The sequence below is a fragment of the Elgaria multicarinata genome, chromosome 9 (assembly GCF_023053635.1).
Source record: "Elgaria multicarinata webbii isolate HBS135686 ecotype San Diego chromosome 9, rElgMul1.1.pri, whole genome shotgun sequence".
Classification (NCBI taxonomy): domain Eukaryota; kingdom Metazoa; phylum Chordata; class Lepidosauria; order Squamata; family Anguidae; genus Elgaria; species Elgaria multicarinata.
Genome location: NC_086179.1, coordinates 90,532,596 through 90,548,940, shown reverse-complemented (window position 1 = coordinate 90,548,940; position 16,345 = coordinate 90,532,596). Strand labels below are relative to the sequence as shown.

Below are 16,345 nucleotides of genomic sequence, written 5' to 3'. Positions count from 1 at the left end.
ACATAAGAAGATTTCAGATGCAACCTATCCAACCCAAAGGCAGAAAAAAAGGTAGCGTTGATATGAAAAGTAAAATGCAGAAGAGAACAATGGGGATTGAACATGCAGAGGGGCACTCCTATAGAGGGGATCACATCCTTCTGCTCTCTGTTCCTGCTCTTTCCACCCATCACAACTTTTAGCTTCTTTCAGACTTTCTACCAGAGCATGGCCCTTGAAAAGCAGTGTGATTTTTGCTTTAGATGAAATTCAGGGGCAATTCTAATTTCTATCTGGTCCTTTCTACACCTAAGGATTATCCCAGGAAAATGGAGGGATCATCCCTGCCTGCTTCCGGGATCCCCTGTGTGTCATTTGGATGCATCCTGGGGGGAAAGGCAGGTGTAGAAACGGCCTCTGACATATGTGGTTAGACACCATAGTAGAGTCAGGTAATCTTTTAGCCAAAAAACCAACAACTCACCCTTTTGGAAGAAATTTCCATGGCTATAACAGGAACTGGCACCTGGAAGTGAAGAGATTTTTCTTTGATTTAGGACATAGATCACCTCTGTAGCTACATATTTGATGGGGGGTGGGGGTGGGACACCAAAATATTTGTACTTGTGCAACCAATATTGCTTGATACTCTGCCATACAAATGCCATCTTCGTGGTTCTCAAAGGCTCTCATAAGCCATGTATTGGGCAGCAAGCATCTTCAAGAGATGAAGGAGCAGCATAAATCCCCCTCCTTTCCACCATGCATTTAAGTAATATATGACACAGGCACTTGATTTGGACAGCATTATTATTATTATTATTATTATTATTATTATTATTATTATTATAAGTAGTAGTAGCTGCAGCAGTAATAGTAGTAATAGTAGCAGTAGTGTTTCTGCCAGAGCCACCAAAATGGTGAAGAACAATTTACAAACAAACATACATATATTTAATATCCATCCATCTATGTGGCTTGTTCAAATGTGTAATATTCACTTCCACCCGATTTTTCATGGAATCATAGAATAGTAGAGTTGGACGGGGCTTCTAAAGCCATCCAGTCCAACCCCCTGCTCAATGCAGGAATCCACCCTAAAGCATCCCTAGTCTCAGCTAATTCTCAGTTTTGGCTTTCCTGATGCTATTCCTGCACTTCTGTGCTATCTGTCTGTAGGCTGCTTTGCCTACAGTGCTGTCCTCTGAGGAAGCACCCATTCCTCAGAGTATTGCACTGGGGGGCAAGATGGTCCCAGAAAGCTGGGTATCACCTTTCCTGCCACTAATAGTCCTTCCATGATTTGTTTAAAGGCCATATGTTACTGGCATATCATTGTACTTTTATTTATTTATTACATTTTTATACCGCCCAATAGCGGAAGCTCTCTGGGCAGTTCCCAAAAATTAAAACCATAATAAAACAACAGTCTAAAAACACAAATACAATACTTTGGCTTGCACTTGTGTTTATAAAGGTGTTCATATCCCATTTTGCTACAATTTTTAATTTATTATGTTTGTTTAATTATACTTGACATTTTTGGATATTAAAGATAAAACTTTATAATACATTGTTATAGAAGATAGCCTAATTCTAATTTAAAAGGCTTTATGGACATAAATAAAGTCCTGACTTTGAATTATCGAGAAAACCATTGCTGCCTCTGCCCCACCAAATTCTGTTGTGATGAAGAGGGAATTTCACCAAGTTCCCCATATATACAAATGACACCTGCTGAAATTTCCTTTTCAATACAACTGTTAAAGATACAGCAGCCCTGTCCTCCTTTTCATAGGGTCACCCTAACTAATGGCTGCTATCTGCATCCAGTTATGCTCCTTAAACCCATTTCCTCAATGAGCTTTAGGTAGCCTCAACTGTGTACCGGATTGAAATCTTTGTAGTTAGATGAGTGTTATAAGGTCACAGAGAGAGAGAGAGAGAGAGAGAGAGAGAGAGAGAGAAATACTTTACTTTGAACACTTGCAGTTCTTCAAGAATCACTTCTTCCATCGATTCTGTGTCTTGATTGTAAATTGTAATGACTTTCAGTACAATCCCATTATCTGTGGGTACACAACAGACAGTATTGGCAACACTTTTTATTTGTCAGTTGGCAAAGGCCAAAATGCTTTGAAACTAATATGACAAAAAAAGTCTGAAACGCAAGAAAATGTATCGGTTTGGATCTAGATTTAGTCATGCTTCAGGTAAACCTATTGAAATAAACAGGACTTAAATTAATAATAACCAACTTGTCCCATAAATACCACTAGATCTACTCTATGGTTCTATTTTCTCTCTGCTTTAAAAAATAAAAATATGAAATGCTAGAATGTTGATTTCAGTTTATTTATTTATTTATTTATTTATTTATTACATTTCTATACCGCCCAATAGCCGGAGCTCTCTGGGCGGTTCACAAGCTCTCTGGGCAGTTCACAGCTCTCTGGGCTTTGTTCAAAGCTATGTTGTTGTTGTTATTATTATTTATCCCACCTTTCTTCTAATGAGTTCAGTGCAGTATACAAAGTTCTCCCCCTCCCATTTTATTCTCACAACAGCCCTGTGAGGCAGCTTATGCTGAGAGAGAGTGACTGGCCGAAAGTCACCCAGAAAGCTTCTTGGTTGAATGGGGTTTTGAACCTGTGCTGGCTCTCAGAAAAATAATAATAATAATAGTAATAATAATTCCTACAACACCTCTATAAGGTGAAAGAGTCAAGGCAGAAAGAATAGTGGCACATCTCAGAATTGCCAGTTTGCAACCTGAATACTGTATTTACCCCTTTAAATCTGTTAAAACAGGAAAGAAGACAGCCATAGCTTTCCCCTCCCTCACATGCAATGTGTGGCACACCTGAGCATCTGCTCATAACGCCAAGTGATGAGATGGGACAGGTGACTGCACCCCTGAAAGTTAGCGCAGTAAGAGCCATGGTTGTCTTTTCCACTTTAGGAAATTTAATGGGCCACGTGCGAGGTTTGGGATGTGGGGCAGTTCCCTTGCCAAAGCCCCCCAATTCAGTTCATTATTAAAGTGTGCTTTGAATTGGGGACATTCCTGGCTCACCGGTTTATTTATCTGCAACATTTATATCCTGCCTTTTCTTCCAAGAATACCAAAGCAGTGTACATGATCTTCCTCCTCTCCATTTTATTAGGGTGACCATATGAAAGGGAGGACAGGGCTCCTGTATCTTTAACAGTTGCACTGAAAAGGAAGTTTCAGCAGGTGTCATTTGTATGCATTGAGAACCTGGTGAAATTCCCTCTTCATCACAACAGTTCAAGCTGCAGGAGCTACGTTAGAGTGACCAGACACAAAAGAGGGCAGGGCTCCTTCAGCTTTAACTGTTGTGACGAAGAGGGAATTTCTCCAGGTGCTGCATGCACACCTGCTGAAATCCCTCTTTCTATACAACTGTTAAAGATACAGGAGCCCTGTCCTCCTTTTCATATGGTCACCCTAATTTTATCCTCACAACAACCCTGTAAGGTACGTTAGATTGAAAGACTGGCCTAAAGTCACCCAGTGAGCTTCATGCTCGAGTGGGGACCTGAACTTGGGCCTCCCCAGTTTCAGTCCAACACTAACCATTACTCCACACTGGCTCTTGTGTTCAATGTTCACAAGTGAACATTGGCTGAGGAAGTAGCAGGAAGTAGACATCCTGCTTTATTCAGTATTTAGGGTCTTGAGGTGGCCAGATCACACTGTAATGAAGTTGGAGTCATAAAAATTAGGTCACCAGGATGGGTTAAGCTGAAGTCCCTTTAAAAGAGATAAATTCTGGAAGATACACTTCTAAAACCTTTAGTTAGAAAACATAGTGAGGACTCTGCACGAATGCTACAGATGCTTGCAATAAATCTTCAAACTAAGAAAATGATGGCCCCATTTAGAAGACTCTTACCAAATAACAGGGCTGAGGACAAGAGCATTCTACCTCATCCAAGAGTGATGGACTAAGTTTTAAAGCAGTTGGACACTGACATGATCCTATAAGCATTTATGCTATTCTGCCCTTCATGTTTCACAGCACGCAAGTAATCAATAAATCTGAGTCATTCATACTACTGAATGTCCTGTGATCTGAAACATTTGTTCAAATGCAGAAAACAAAAAAAACCCAAAGAAACCCAAACCCAAGCTAGATGTATTTGTGTGGGGAGTGGCCCTGAAGCAAAATTTGGGGGAGGGAAAGAATATGACAAGAGGTAACATATTGGGAGACAATTGCCTCTTTGCCATGAGAATGGAGTTGTCCTAACATAAGAACATAAGAAGAGCCATGCTGGATCAGAAAAAGGGTCCATCTAGTCCAGCACTCTGTTCACAAAGTGGCCAACCAGCTGTTGACCAGGGACCCAGGAGCAGGACATGGGTGCAAAAGTCATGCCGATGTTCCCCAGCAACTGGTGATATAGGTTTACTGCCTTGGATATTGGAGGTAGCACCTGGCCATCAGGACTAGTAGTTTTTGATAGCCTTCTCCTCCAGGAATTTATCAACCCCCCTTTTAAAGCCATCCAAATGGGTGGCCATCAGTACATCTTGTGGTAGTTAATTCCATAGTTTAACTGTGCGCTGTGTGAAGAAGTACTTCCTTTTATCTCTCCGGAATCTCTCACCAATCAGTTTCATGGGATGACCCCTGGATCTAGTATTATGAGAGAGGGAGAAAAATGTCTCGCTATCCACATTCTCCGCACCACGTTCTCCTCCTGACCATCACAAGGAGTGGTATCAAAGGAATATCAGAGTCATTGTCAGACAATGGGTGTGCATTCCCTAAGTTCATGGGATATGGCAGGCACAGGGAAGGTGAGGAGAAAACAGGAAGTGAACATCAGCTGGGGAGGAAGCAGGAAGTGGGCATCAGAGGGGAAGCAGCATTTAAGGTTTAGAAGCAGCAACGCCAAGAATGATTGCCCTCTAGTTCGTTGAGCGACTCAAAACTGAGTCAAGGAAAAAGGAAACTGAGTTCTTTTTAACCCCCTTCCCTCTTTTTATTTACCTGTCCCAATAAATAAGACATCGTATTGTCCATCTTCCGCTTCTACTCTGTCTACTACTATTTGTTTGAGTTTGTATTTGCCATCCGTCTTCACAAGAATTGGTCTCTTATGAACAGGCCTAACAGGCTCATACATCAGTGGATGACTTCTAGCAAAGCGGAGTGCTTCATCTGGGTAATCTTTGGTGCTCCCATACAGACCTCCATTCACTTTGCTGGCACACTGTAAAACACAAAGTGGATGCAATTATGACACTGATGGTTGGTTATGAAAACAAAACGAAGGAAGGAATTAACAACCTTTGGGTCTCTCTTTCATTTGTAACATAAAGCATTTCATTAGCCCTTTTCAGGCATTATTCCTGAACTGGATGCAACAACCTGAGAGCCAGTGCAGTGAAGGGGTTAAAGTGTTGCACTGGGACTCAGGAGATCTGGGGCATGTCTACACCTCCCGGCAGGGGGGGAGGATCTCATGATATGCTGATTGCGAGATCCTCCCCCTCAGTCCGCATGTGGCGTGTGATGTCCCAGGAGGAAGGAGGACATTGCACCCACCATTTTTTAAAATTGAAGATGAGTGCACAAGCGCTCCAACGAAAAAGTAAGTAAAACAAAAAAAGCCCCGATCCCGTCCGCCTCCCCACCCCCGATGGGCACGGAGTGCTTGAAGATCTTCGTGCCCATGCCTGGTTCCTCGTGTTTACTCCCAGCAGGATCTCCCAGCAGGATCTCATGATATGCTGATTGTAAGATTCCCCCCCCTCAGTCCACATGTGGCGTGTGACGTCCCAGGAGGAAGGAGGACGTCGCGCCCGCCATTTTTTAAAATTGAAGATGAGCGCACAAGCACTCCAACGAAAAAGTAAGTAAAATAAAAAAGCCCCGACCCTGCTCCCCTCCCCCATGCCCCTCCCCACCCCACATGATCCTCCCCACTCCACTCCACTCCCCACCCACGGAGTGCTTGAAGAGCTTCATGCCCCATGCCTGGTTCCTCGTGTTTACTTGCGAGGAGCCGGGACAAAATCGGGATGGCTGCCCATACCTCCCGTGGTCTCGGGACAATCCTGAGACTGTTGGAAAAATTGGGCTAAAAGCTGTCCCGGTAATCATGTTGAAATGGAAGGATCATCCCTCCCTGTCCCCGGGATCCCCTGTGCGTCATGTGGATGCACAGGGATGATCCTGGGGTGATCCCTGGGATAAGGCATGGTGCAGACATGCCCTTGGGTTCTAGACCCACTCCGCCATAAATCTCACTGGGCGACTTTGGGCCAGTTTCAACCTAACCTACCTCCCAGGATTGTTGTGAGGTTAAAATGGAGGGGAGGATCATGTACACTGCCTTGGGTTCCTTGCAAGAAGAAAAAAGGCAGGCCATAAATGTAACAAATAAATAAAATCACATTTCTGTTAGAGGGAGTCAGTGGTTTGGCACTTCCTTCCACACAAAAGTGCAATACATATCTGGAGGGGACAGGATGCTTTATCAGCAATTATATTATATTTAACAGCATTTAACAACTTTAAGTTTGTTTTTAATGGACCCCAGAATTGTTGTTTTTAAATGGATACTGTTATTTTTATACTGTTTTTATGTTTTTTAAATTTTTGTATACTTTTAATGTTTACTATTTTTAATTGTTGTAAACCGCCCAGAGAGCTTCGGCTGTGGGACGGTATATAAATGTAATAAAATAAATAAATAAATAAATAAATAAATAAATAAATAAATAAATATGTCCTCCAAGGTTTAAGTTCATTTAGTGTGCAATCCCATATATCAGGGAGGGGTACCTCTTGCTCAGGGGTCTAATCTGGTCTGTGATGTGTGTGTGTGTGTGTGTTTGCCCGGTTCTCCAGATGGCCACACCCCCTTTCTTACTTAACCAGTCAGTCATCTGGTTAATCTACATCACCAGGCAATCTTCAGGTGTTTCCCTGGGGATTCCCCCCTATTCCCCGATCATCTGACAGTTTCGGCTGTTCTCAACCACTGATATTTTTTTCCTAGCCTTTATTTCTGTTGTTTTCTTGTGCCGAGGTGCTTAAAAGTAAGGAAATGCGGCAGTTTGCAGACAGTTTTAACTTTCATGGCAATGCGTTGCGTTTGCTATGCCTTGCTTCTGAGTAACTTGCCTCACAGAACATATGCATGTGATCTTAAAGTGAGATTATGCAGCTGAGTAGCCATATAGTTTGCTTTCTATTGTAGATTTTTTTGGGGAAAATTTGGGTCCTGCCCCCTTTGCCTTTGCCCCCACCTCCCCACTGGAATGTAGCTGAATTTGGCTGTGGGGCTGAAACAGGTTAATAACCCCTGCGCTACGTGTCAACTCAGAAGCACGTCCCATTATTTTCAACGGGGCTTGCACCGAAGTAGGTACGTATAGGATTGCACCTACTAGTGTTAAAATAAAGGCATTATTATCTTAAAAAGGAAGTTTTAAATCTTTTGATAAAAGTCGAGGATAATGTTCCCCGAACTCATTACGGATTCTTCTGTTCAAGGTTGCCTCATGGTCTTTAATTGGAACCATTTAGGATTCTGCTTGAAATATTTTAGTAATCATTTATTTCCTCCGTGGCTCTTGAAAACAGTGTGGTTTTCAGAAACATTTCAAGCCCAGCCACAGTAGCAGGCTCTCCCCATTTAAATTGGATTTTCAATCAATAAAGTGAAATAAAATACTCTTCATGTTTACTGGAAACATTCCGTCTCGACTTGCGGCAGGGCTGTAATTGACACTAATAAACTCCTGCACTTGTCAAACGGGGTGGTGTTTATTTTCCTTTTCTTGGGGCTTGGCTACCCTGAGCTATTTGCTCTGTGTTGGTTTTGAAGTGTATTTTCTAATCAGCCAGCAGTAGAATTTACGCTGGCTGCTTGTCATAAAAGGCAAAGCGTGCGGCTTTCAGCAGAAGCGCAAACGTCTGGTTTTCCACGCATGGCCACAGCCAATGAAACAGGAGTGCCAAATCCTGTTGAAAAGTTCCAACCCGAGCAAGATTTGGGAACATAATATTTAGCTGGATTTAAAACTATATTTAAAAAAACAAAAAACCACCCAACAACTCTAAATGGCTTGGAGAGTAAGTAGGCCCATCAGCACATTTGGGGTAGGTCTTCACAGTCCTCTGGGGTTGCTTTGTAGTGCCGTTTTCAGAAGCAGCACAACGGGAATCAAACAATCAAGTCGACTGATTTGTACGTGTTATAAAGTTCAAATAAAAATATTTTTTTAAAAAAGTTGACTGATTAGAGTGATGAATGCAGCAACAGCAGAAGCTCTGCCAGCCTCTGGTAAGGATTTTACTACAGGATTTATCAAGGTTTGGGATCTAGCTGCACAGGCCACAGCTAGACCTAAGGATTCTCCTGGGATCATCCAGGGTTCACCCCTGCCTGAGCACTGGATCCCCTGTGGCCACAGCTGGACCTAAGGTTTCTCCTGGGATCATCCAGGGTTCGCCCCTGCCTGAGCACTGGATCCCCTGTGGCCACAGCTGAACCTAAGGTTTCTCCTGGGATCATCCAGGGTTCACCCCTGCTTGAACACTGGATCCCCTGTGTGTCACCTAGCTGAACAGGTTTGACCCCTGGACGATCCAGGGATACACCTGAGGTCTAGCTATGGCCACAATGGCCAATTTTTTCTGCCCATTTGTTTCTACTCAGCCAAAGGAGAGGTGTTGTAATTCAAAAAGCTGACATGCAGTGTTGCGCCTCAGTGGATCTTTGATGCACATCCTTGAGCCCAGGAATGCAGCAAAAATATCTGAGTCAACGGCCTTAGCTAGACCCACCTGTTACTGCGCGACAGAGAGGTGAAGATCTCACGATGTTTTTATAGCGAGATCCCCTTCTGTTTACACACAGTGCACAATGATCTTGGAGGGAGAGGCGTCGCGCCCGCCATTTTGGTTTTTTATTTTTATTAAAGGAGAAGATGCACACAAGTGCTCGTGCGCAAAAGGTACTTTTTTTAAAAAAAACCAGCAACCTTATTTCCCCTGCTCACCCCCACCCCCCACCCGATGGGTGCAGTGCTCCTGAGGGTCTGCGCCCCATGCGTGGGTCCCAGCTCCTCGCAAGTAACTGCAAGGAGCTGGGAGAAACAGTGATGCCCGGCCACACATTCCGCGGTCTTGGGATCAGCCCAGGACCACGGAAAAACTGGGCTCAAAGGGTAGCGCGAGTTCCCAGGGCAAGGGAGGTTTCATGCCTCCCTTCTCCCGGGATCCCCTGTGCGTCATGTGGACGCACAGGGATGATCCCAGGGGTCGCCCTGGGATTTCACCCTGTCTAGCTATGGCCAACGAGTGGGCAACCAGCGATTTTTCAGCTTTCCTAAATTCTCCGAAAAACACTCTGAAGCTCATTTTGGCTCTCATTTTCAATCTGTTTTTGGCTCATTTGAATGGCAAAAAGTATACTTTTTGAACCGGAAATGTGTGCAATTCTGTGTGCATTTTTCAAAAGTGTGCAATTCCCCCCCCCCCCCGTTGGCTAAAGCATGAAAACATGTATCATTTGGGGGAATGTGCATTTTAAATTCAGGGATTTGAAAACATTTCTCAAAAAAAGTGCTTCTGCTCTCATTTGGGGTTGCAAACAGTTTCGCATGATTTGCAAACAGAAACAAAATATTTGTCTAGCCTGACCTACAGATCTTCCTTCTTGGATCAAGGCATCTGTCATGTCGGATCTGTATCAGTGGAGGTTCTGCTGACAGTGATCCAGATTACTACTAGGGCTGTGCACCCTCCCCCCTGAACTGAACCGACCCTCCCCCAATCCACTCCAGAACCAGATCCAGAGCAAGATCTGAAGGGCCAGACTGAGATTCAGCCCCCATTTTGCCCCCCCTTCCCCACTTACTTGCCTCCATGGCAGAGGCAGGTAAGTGGGGAAGAGGGGACAAAATGGGGGCTGAATAGGTCCTCCTCCCCCTTACCTGGCTTTGCCATCCACTGCTGCACAGACCACAGTGGCGGTGGGGAGCGGAGCCAGGTAAGCCCCCCTCCCGCCACTTACCTGAGTGTGTCATGGTCCAGGCGGCGGTTTCAACTAAGGCCCAGGCCTCAAGGCGGAAGCAGGCCATGGGCTGTTTCCACCTTGAGGCCTGGGCCTCAGTTGAAGCCGCCACCCAGGCCGTGATGCACGCAGGTAAGTCTCCTCCCCCCTTACCTGGCTATGCTGCCATTGCCATATAGACTGCGGCGGCAGCGGAGCCAGGTAAGCCCCCCTCCCCTCCACTTACCTGCGTCCGTAGCTCTGGATCGAAGTGAACTGCTTCGCTTTGATCTGGAGCCCCCTAGACCTGATCCAGATCCAAATTTAGCAGGTCCAGATTGGGTTGCTTCACTCCAGATTCGGGGATCCAAAACAGAGCAGAGCACAGCCCTCATTTCTACCCACCGTAATCATGTTCCCTGTGCAAAGTTGTACATTTCATCAGAGCAGCAATTGATAGCCATTTGTTTATATGAGAGAAAGGGTGTACTGAAAATTATTATGATGGGAACTAAACTTGTCAGCTTTCCTTGGTTACCCAGCACTTAGCCGGATTTGCCTGGTTTTAAAATACAAATAAAATAGTGTGCTATTTTATTATAACAACTAAAACCACTTACCGATCCAGGTCTTGGGTATGGAACTTTTCCTTCATATACAGACCAGTGGTATTCAGGTCCTTCTTTATGAGCATATGGTCCATTAAAAGCTGCCCGGATACTAGCCATATGGTAGACACATATAGCATATCCTCGGAATATGTTACTACAAAATAAAAATTAAGAAAGACCGTAAAACAAAATCTCCAAATGGAATATAACTGGGCAGTTTTATTAAATGTATAGACAAAATATGACAGAATAAAACTGCAAATCTTATACATGAATGGTCATACACTGCTGATACACTATATAATATTTAGCTGTCTCGGGCTGAGCCTGGTGGAAAAACCAGGCCTAAAGGGCAGGGCAAAGGAGGGATCATCCCTCCCTGATCCTGGGATCCCCTGTGTGTTATGTGAACACACAGGGACGATCCCAGGGATCGCCCCAGGATTTCGCCCCGTCTAGCTATGGCCTTGGTCTCAGCTACATTGGTGCATTTTTTGAAGTGTCAAATCGGCATTTGAGTTGAAGCTCTTGTTCTTATCTATAAGCAGGATCTTTCTAACCTTTAGGTTCCTGCACTTCCACTTCAGGAGATGGATTATAAGGTCAGGGGGATTCTGCATACAGATAAAAACAGTACATTTAATTAGAGCCATCTCCTCCTTTGTCCAAGGCTCAATCCAGGTTTACTATGTTTTTGTGATCTGCCCAGAGAGCTTCAGCTATTGGGCGGTATAAAAATGTAATAAATATTAAAACAATAATAATTGACTTTCCTGAAAAGTTATCATCTGGCTGGGCACCTTCATTTGCATATGGTGTTTTTAGATTTATTTATTTATTTAGGATATTTATATACCGCTCCCCATTGAAAAATTTCGGAGCGGTGTACAAGATAAAATGAAAATAAAAACAGAATAAAACAGTTAAAACGAAATTTAAAAGAATCAGAAAACGAGATCCAAGGCTGCATATTAAGGAAAGGCTTCTTGGAATAAAGATGTTTTCAGGAGGTGCCGAAAGGAGTACAAGGTTGGAGCCTGTCTGACCTCCAGAGGCAGGGAATTCCACAGGAGGGGGGCCACCACGCTGAAGGCTCTTCTCCTGGTGGATTCCAATCGGAGGATGGATCTATGTGGGACCACCAGGAGCAGGCCCTCGGATGACCTCAGTGACCGGGCAGGTTGGTAAGGGAGAAGGCGCTCTCTCAGGTATCCTGGTCCCAAGTTGTTTAGGGCTTTGTACACAAGTACAAGAGCCTTAAACCTGGCCCGGTAGCGAATAGGCAGCCAGTGCAGTTCCCTCAGCAGAGGAGTTACATGCTGGAAAGGGGCAGCTCCAGACAACAGCTGAGCCGCAGCATTCTGCACTAGCTCCAGCTTCCGGAGCAGCTTCAAGGGCAGCCCCACATAGAGCGCATTGCAGTAATCCAATCTTGAGGTTACCAATGCCTGTACCACCGTGGCCAAGCTATCCCTGTCCTGGAGAGGCTGTAATTGGTGAACCAACCGAAGATGGTAAAAGGCACTCCGAGCCTCCATAGTCACTTGAACCTCCAGCCACAGAGATGGATCTAAGAGTACCCCCAAACTACGAACCTGTTCTTTCAGAGGCAGTGCAACCCCATCCAGAACAGGCAATCAGCCTGTCTCCCGGACTCGGGAACCACTCACCCACAGGGCTTCCGTCTTGCCAGGATTCCGTCTCAGTTTATTGGCCCTCATCCAGCCCATTACTGAGTCTAGGCACTGATCCAGGACCTGCACAGCCTCACCTGATTCAGTTGTCACAGGGAGATAGAGCTGCGTGTCATCAGCATATTGATGGCATTTAGCTCCAAATCCCCTAATGACCGCTCCCAACGGCTTCATATAGATGTTAAATAACATTGGGGACAAGATGGTGCGCTGTGGCACTCCATAGCTCAATTGCCAAGAGGCCGAGGACTGGTCACCCAATGCTACTCTCTGAAAACAACCCCGTAGGTAGGACCGGAACCACTGTAACACAGTGCCTCCGATGCCCATCCCATGGAGTCATTCCAGGAGGATACCATGGTCGATGGTATCAAAAGCTAAAAAGTTATCATCTGGCCGAGCACCTTCATTTGCATATGGTGTTTTTAGATTTACCCTAAACCAGGTTCCTCGAAACATATCTGTCTTTCATCTAGTGCTGCCACATCATGTTTGCTTACCTTGTCGTGTTGAAGAGTCCAAATATCACTGGGTTTTTGTTATCACGAGTCTGGAGCAAAAAGACGTCCTCTGCAAAGGGGAAGCATGATGGAATTTAAACACTGATTAACAACTATTTTTGAATCCAAGTAGCTTTGATGGCTGCTTATGCTACCCAGCAAGGCAATAGTTCTACACTCTTAAGTCTGTAGGCTTAGTACTGTTACTAGGGGCAATTTGGCCACCAAAATAAACCATAGTTTATTGTGATGGGAATGAGTCATAGCTAGCTTTGGGCTTACACATTTCCCCCTCTCTTCTGGTGGGACTGTGTGGAGGAGATCAAGAGCTTCCACTTCTGTTTTTGATCAATAGCAGTTATGTCTGGAATCTAGATTGTGGTTAGTATCAACTATAGTTCGTTGAAATAAACCAGCTTCATATCCTATGGTTTGAAGTTGAGTTATTCTAAACAAACCAGTTAGGATTAAGGAAGCCAGATTCTGGATGGACATCAGGAAAAACATCCTGACTCTTAGAGCGGTACTACAATGGAACCAATTACTGAGGGAGGTAGTGGGCTCTCCCACACTAGAGGCATTTAAGATGCAGCAGGACAGCCATCTGTCAGGTAAGCTTTAAGATGGATTTCTTCATTGAGCAGGTGGTTGGACTCCATGGCTCTACTATTCTAAGATTCTGTGAACCACAGTTTGTTAAGTTCAGAAGAAACCGCAAGCTGTGCTTAATCAGATATGGAAGCAAAAGCTTCTGACCAACTCCTCATGGATGTGCCAGAGGAAGAGATGCACATCCAGAAACTCAACAAGGTGAGTTCCTGTCATGATAACCATGGTTTATTGTGACATCTGATGTAACTCATAGGGATATACAATTGACAGGAAGTGCTTATGGGAACTGGGAACTGAATGTGTGCTTTATTTTGGAGGTTAGAATGGGCTATATATTTAACCTATCCAGAAGCATGGAACTCACCTAACTCATCAAAATGTGTGTCAATGCCGTTCATCCCTGGCACAGAGCAGATCAATCTGGTTTTGAGGAAAGTGGTCCATTTATTCACCAGCATCCGTTGTCCACCCATATCATTCTGGACAGCAAGGAACAAGAAAGTGAACATAAGCACAGGGCCAAGTTAGAAGGCATGCTGTATCATGGGAGATCCACGAATAGGACCTTCTGCATTGTTAAGAGGGAAGGGGAAATTTGGATCAGGACCCTGGTGCTGGGAGGAAAGGGACTTAACCCTTCCCTCAGTGCATTTTTTTCTGTTCAAAATCAATATCCTCCCATATCTACTATTTCCTCTACTAGGCAATTCTTATCGTTATCACATGAGTGATTGACAACCCCCCCACCAAATGGGGCAGATAGCTTGCCCAGTGTCATAATCTTAGGGCATGTCTACACCATACTTTGTTACAAGGTAGAGGGAGGACAGGGGGAGGATCTCATGATATGGGGATCGCGGGATCCCCCCTCTGTCTACATGTGGCGCAAGACGTCCCAGGAGGAAGAGGATGTCGCGCCCACCATATTTTTTTTGCATCGCAAAGGAAAGCATGAGTGATAAAATGAAAAAGATAATTATCATTTTTTAGACAACACCTCCCCCACCCACCCCACCCCCGATAGGCATGTTTTCTGGTTCCTCGCATTTAACCATGAAGAGCCAAGATAAACTGGGACAGCAAGCCATACCCCAGATCATCCTGAGACCATGGGGAAAACCGCAAAAAATGGTAGGGCGATATCCCATGGCCAGGAAAGGCTCATTCCTCCCTGCCCCCGGGATCCCTTGCGCATCATGTGGAGGCACAGGGATGATCCCGGAGCGATCCCCGGGATATCGCCCTGTCTAGCCATGCCCTTAATCTAATTGGGTGAGTGAAGAGTGAGGCGGATGAGGCTGCTATTAACACTTTAAAATTCAAAGGTTATCTTATTCATGAGTCTTGATATCACATCTACTTTGGTCCAAAGAGCTCTGGGACAAAACTGTAAATTAATTCATTTAGCAGCTGACTGTGTCAGATATTCGGATAATGATGGCAATGTCCCACAAGGTTATTGCAAACCTTGGCTTCCATCAGCCCCCCTTTCCTAATGCTGAGCACTCAGAAATGACAGTGAGGCTAGAAAACAAGAAGTGCAACTGACATGTTTCCTGTTCACTCATATCTCTGAGTGAGGGAGGAAGCAGCAGCCAGGCACCTCTCCATCTTGCCTGGGTCCAGCTCCAGTTGAGAGCTCCCTCTGCTGCCAACTGTCTCTGCAGAGGCCACCAGTGAGGGAGGAAGCAGCAGCCAGGCACCTCTCCATCCTGCCTGGGTCCAGCTCCAGCTGAGAACCCCCTCCCTCCTGCTGCCAACTGTCAACTGTAACTGCTGAACTTGCAACTAAGATTGTAGTGCCTGAATTTGCTTTCCTTTTCCCCCTCCCAATCCCCTTTCCTTTTGTGTCATGCCTTTTAGATTGTAAGCCTGTGGGCAGGGACTGTCAGGAAATACTTTTGTAAGCTGCCATGAGAGCCTTCTTTGGCTGAATGGTGGCATAAAAATGCTTAAATAAATAAATAAATAAAATATTTATTTTATGAGGGACTATTGCATCTGATGCAGGGACGCTTATCACAACTCCCCATGGCAAGGGAAGGAGATGTGAAAGTTCTTTTTAAGATATGACAGAGAAGCAAACAGACTTCTAGTTCCCCTGCTCATCATCACATCTATACTAGATTACAGACGCAACAGCTAAAGTTGCATTTAAGCTCCAATGTGTGCGTCAGAATCACCCTGCAAGGCCACTTGAAACTGCCTTCATGTGGAAATGCCTCCACACACCTGCCATAATGCATAGAATGGTTTATTCCATCTGTCAACATGGTTACAGTGAGAGTTATCCTGCAATCAGCAACCAGAATGTTAGTGGTTGGTAGCAGGTCCTCCATGTGATCAAGTTGATCTGCATGGGAAGATATACATCATTATGACCATTGCACAGAACTCTTCAAACACAAAAGCTGTTTCAAGTGGTGATTGCGCCACATAGATTGTTCCTAAGATTTTATATCATTACTCTTCACTGAATAACTTCACTGAATATAATATTATTCTTCACTGAATAACAGGTTGAAATATGGGATCTAAGGACTCACCTTTGAAACCATACATCACTTATAGAGGTTATGTTACTCTTCCAGAACCCACATTCTACTCAAACTACAGAGAGCTATCAACGTTCTCATTAAAAGCTGTGGTTTGGTCAGTATTTTAATTAAAATCATGACTATATCTAGTTTTTACTATCCAGATATTATTAATCCCTTTAAACTGATTACTCAGTTTTGGCAAGTCAATGAGCCAAATATGTTAGCCAGCTACATTCTTCATTTTATTAATCACCTTAGCGTTACCTCAGTGAGATTAGGAAATAACCTTCGCATTTGTTTATTTCAAAATCCAATTACTTCACTGAACTCATTTTGAAGCAGATGTCCTGGGTGTATTAAGTTTA

The 16,345-nt window shown here is 44.4% G+C and overlaps 2 protein-coding genes across 2 annotated transcripts in view; one reads left to right on the top strand and one right to left on the bottom strand.

The window, feature by feature from the left end:
• The window catches only part of LOC134403819 (uncharacterized), a 537,248-nt gene that overhangs the window by 106,606 nt on the left and 414,297 nt on the right, over positions 1-16,345 (top strand). The gene's annotated exons all lie outside the window — the stretch shown is intronic.
• Positions 1-16,345, bottom strand: part of SEMA3E (semaphorin 3E) — a 248,335-nt gene that overhangs the window by 20,651 nt on the left and 211,339 nt on the right. The window contains exons 8-13 of the mRNA XM_063134310.1: positions 13,805-13,919; positions 12,829-12,898; positions 10,644-10,788; positions 5,004-5,226; positions 1,957-2,048; positions 464-505 (exon numbers count right to left, since the gene is read on the bottom strand). Of these exons, the coding sequence (XP_062990380.1) occupies positions 464-505; positions 1,957-2,048; positions 5,004-5,226; positions 10,644-10,788; positions 12,829-12,898; positions 13,805-13,919 (687 nt within the window). The remainder of the gene's footprint in view (positions 1-463; positions 506-1,956; positions 2,049-5,003; positions 5,227-10,643; positions 10,789-12,828; positions 12,899-13,804; positions 13,920-16,345) is intronic.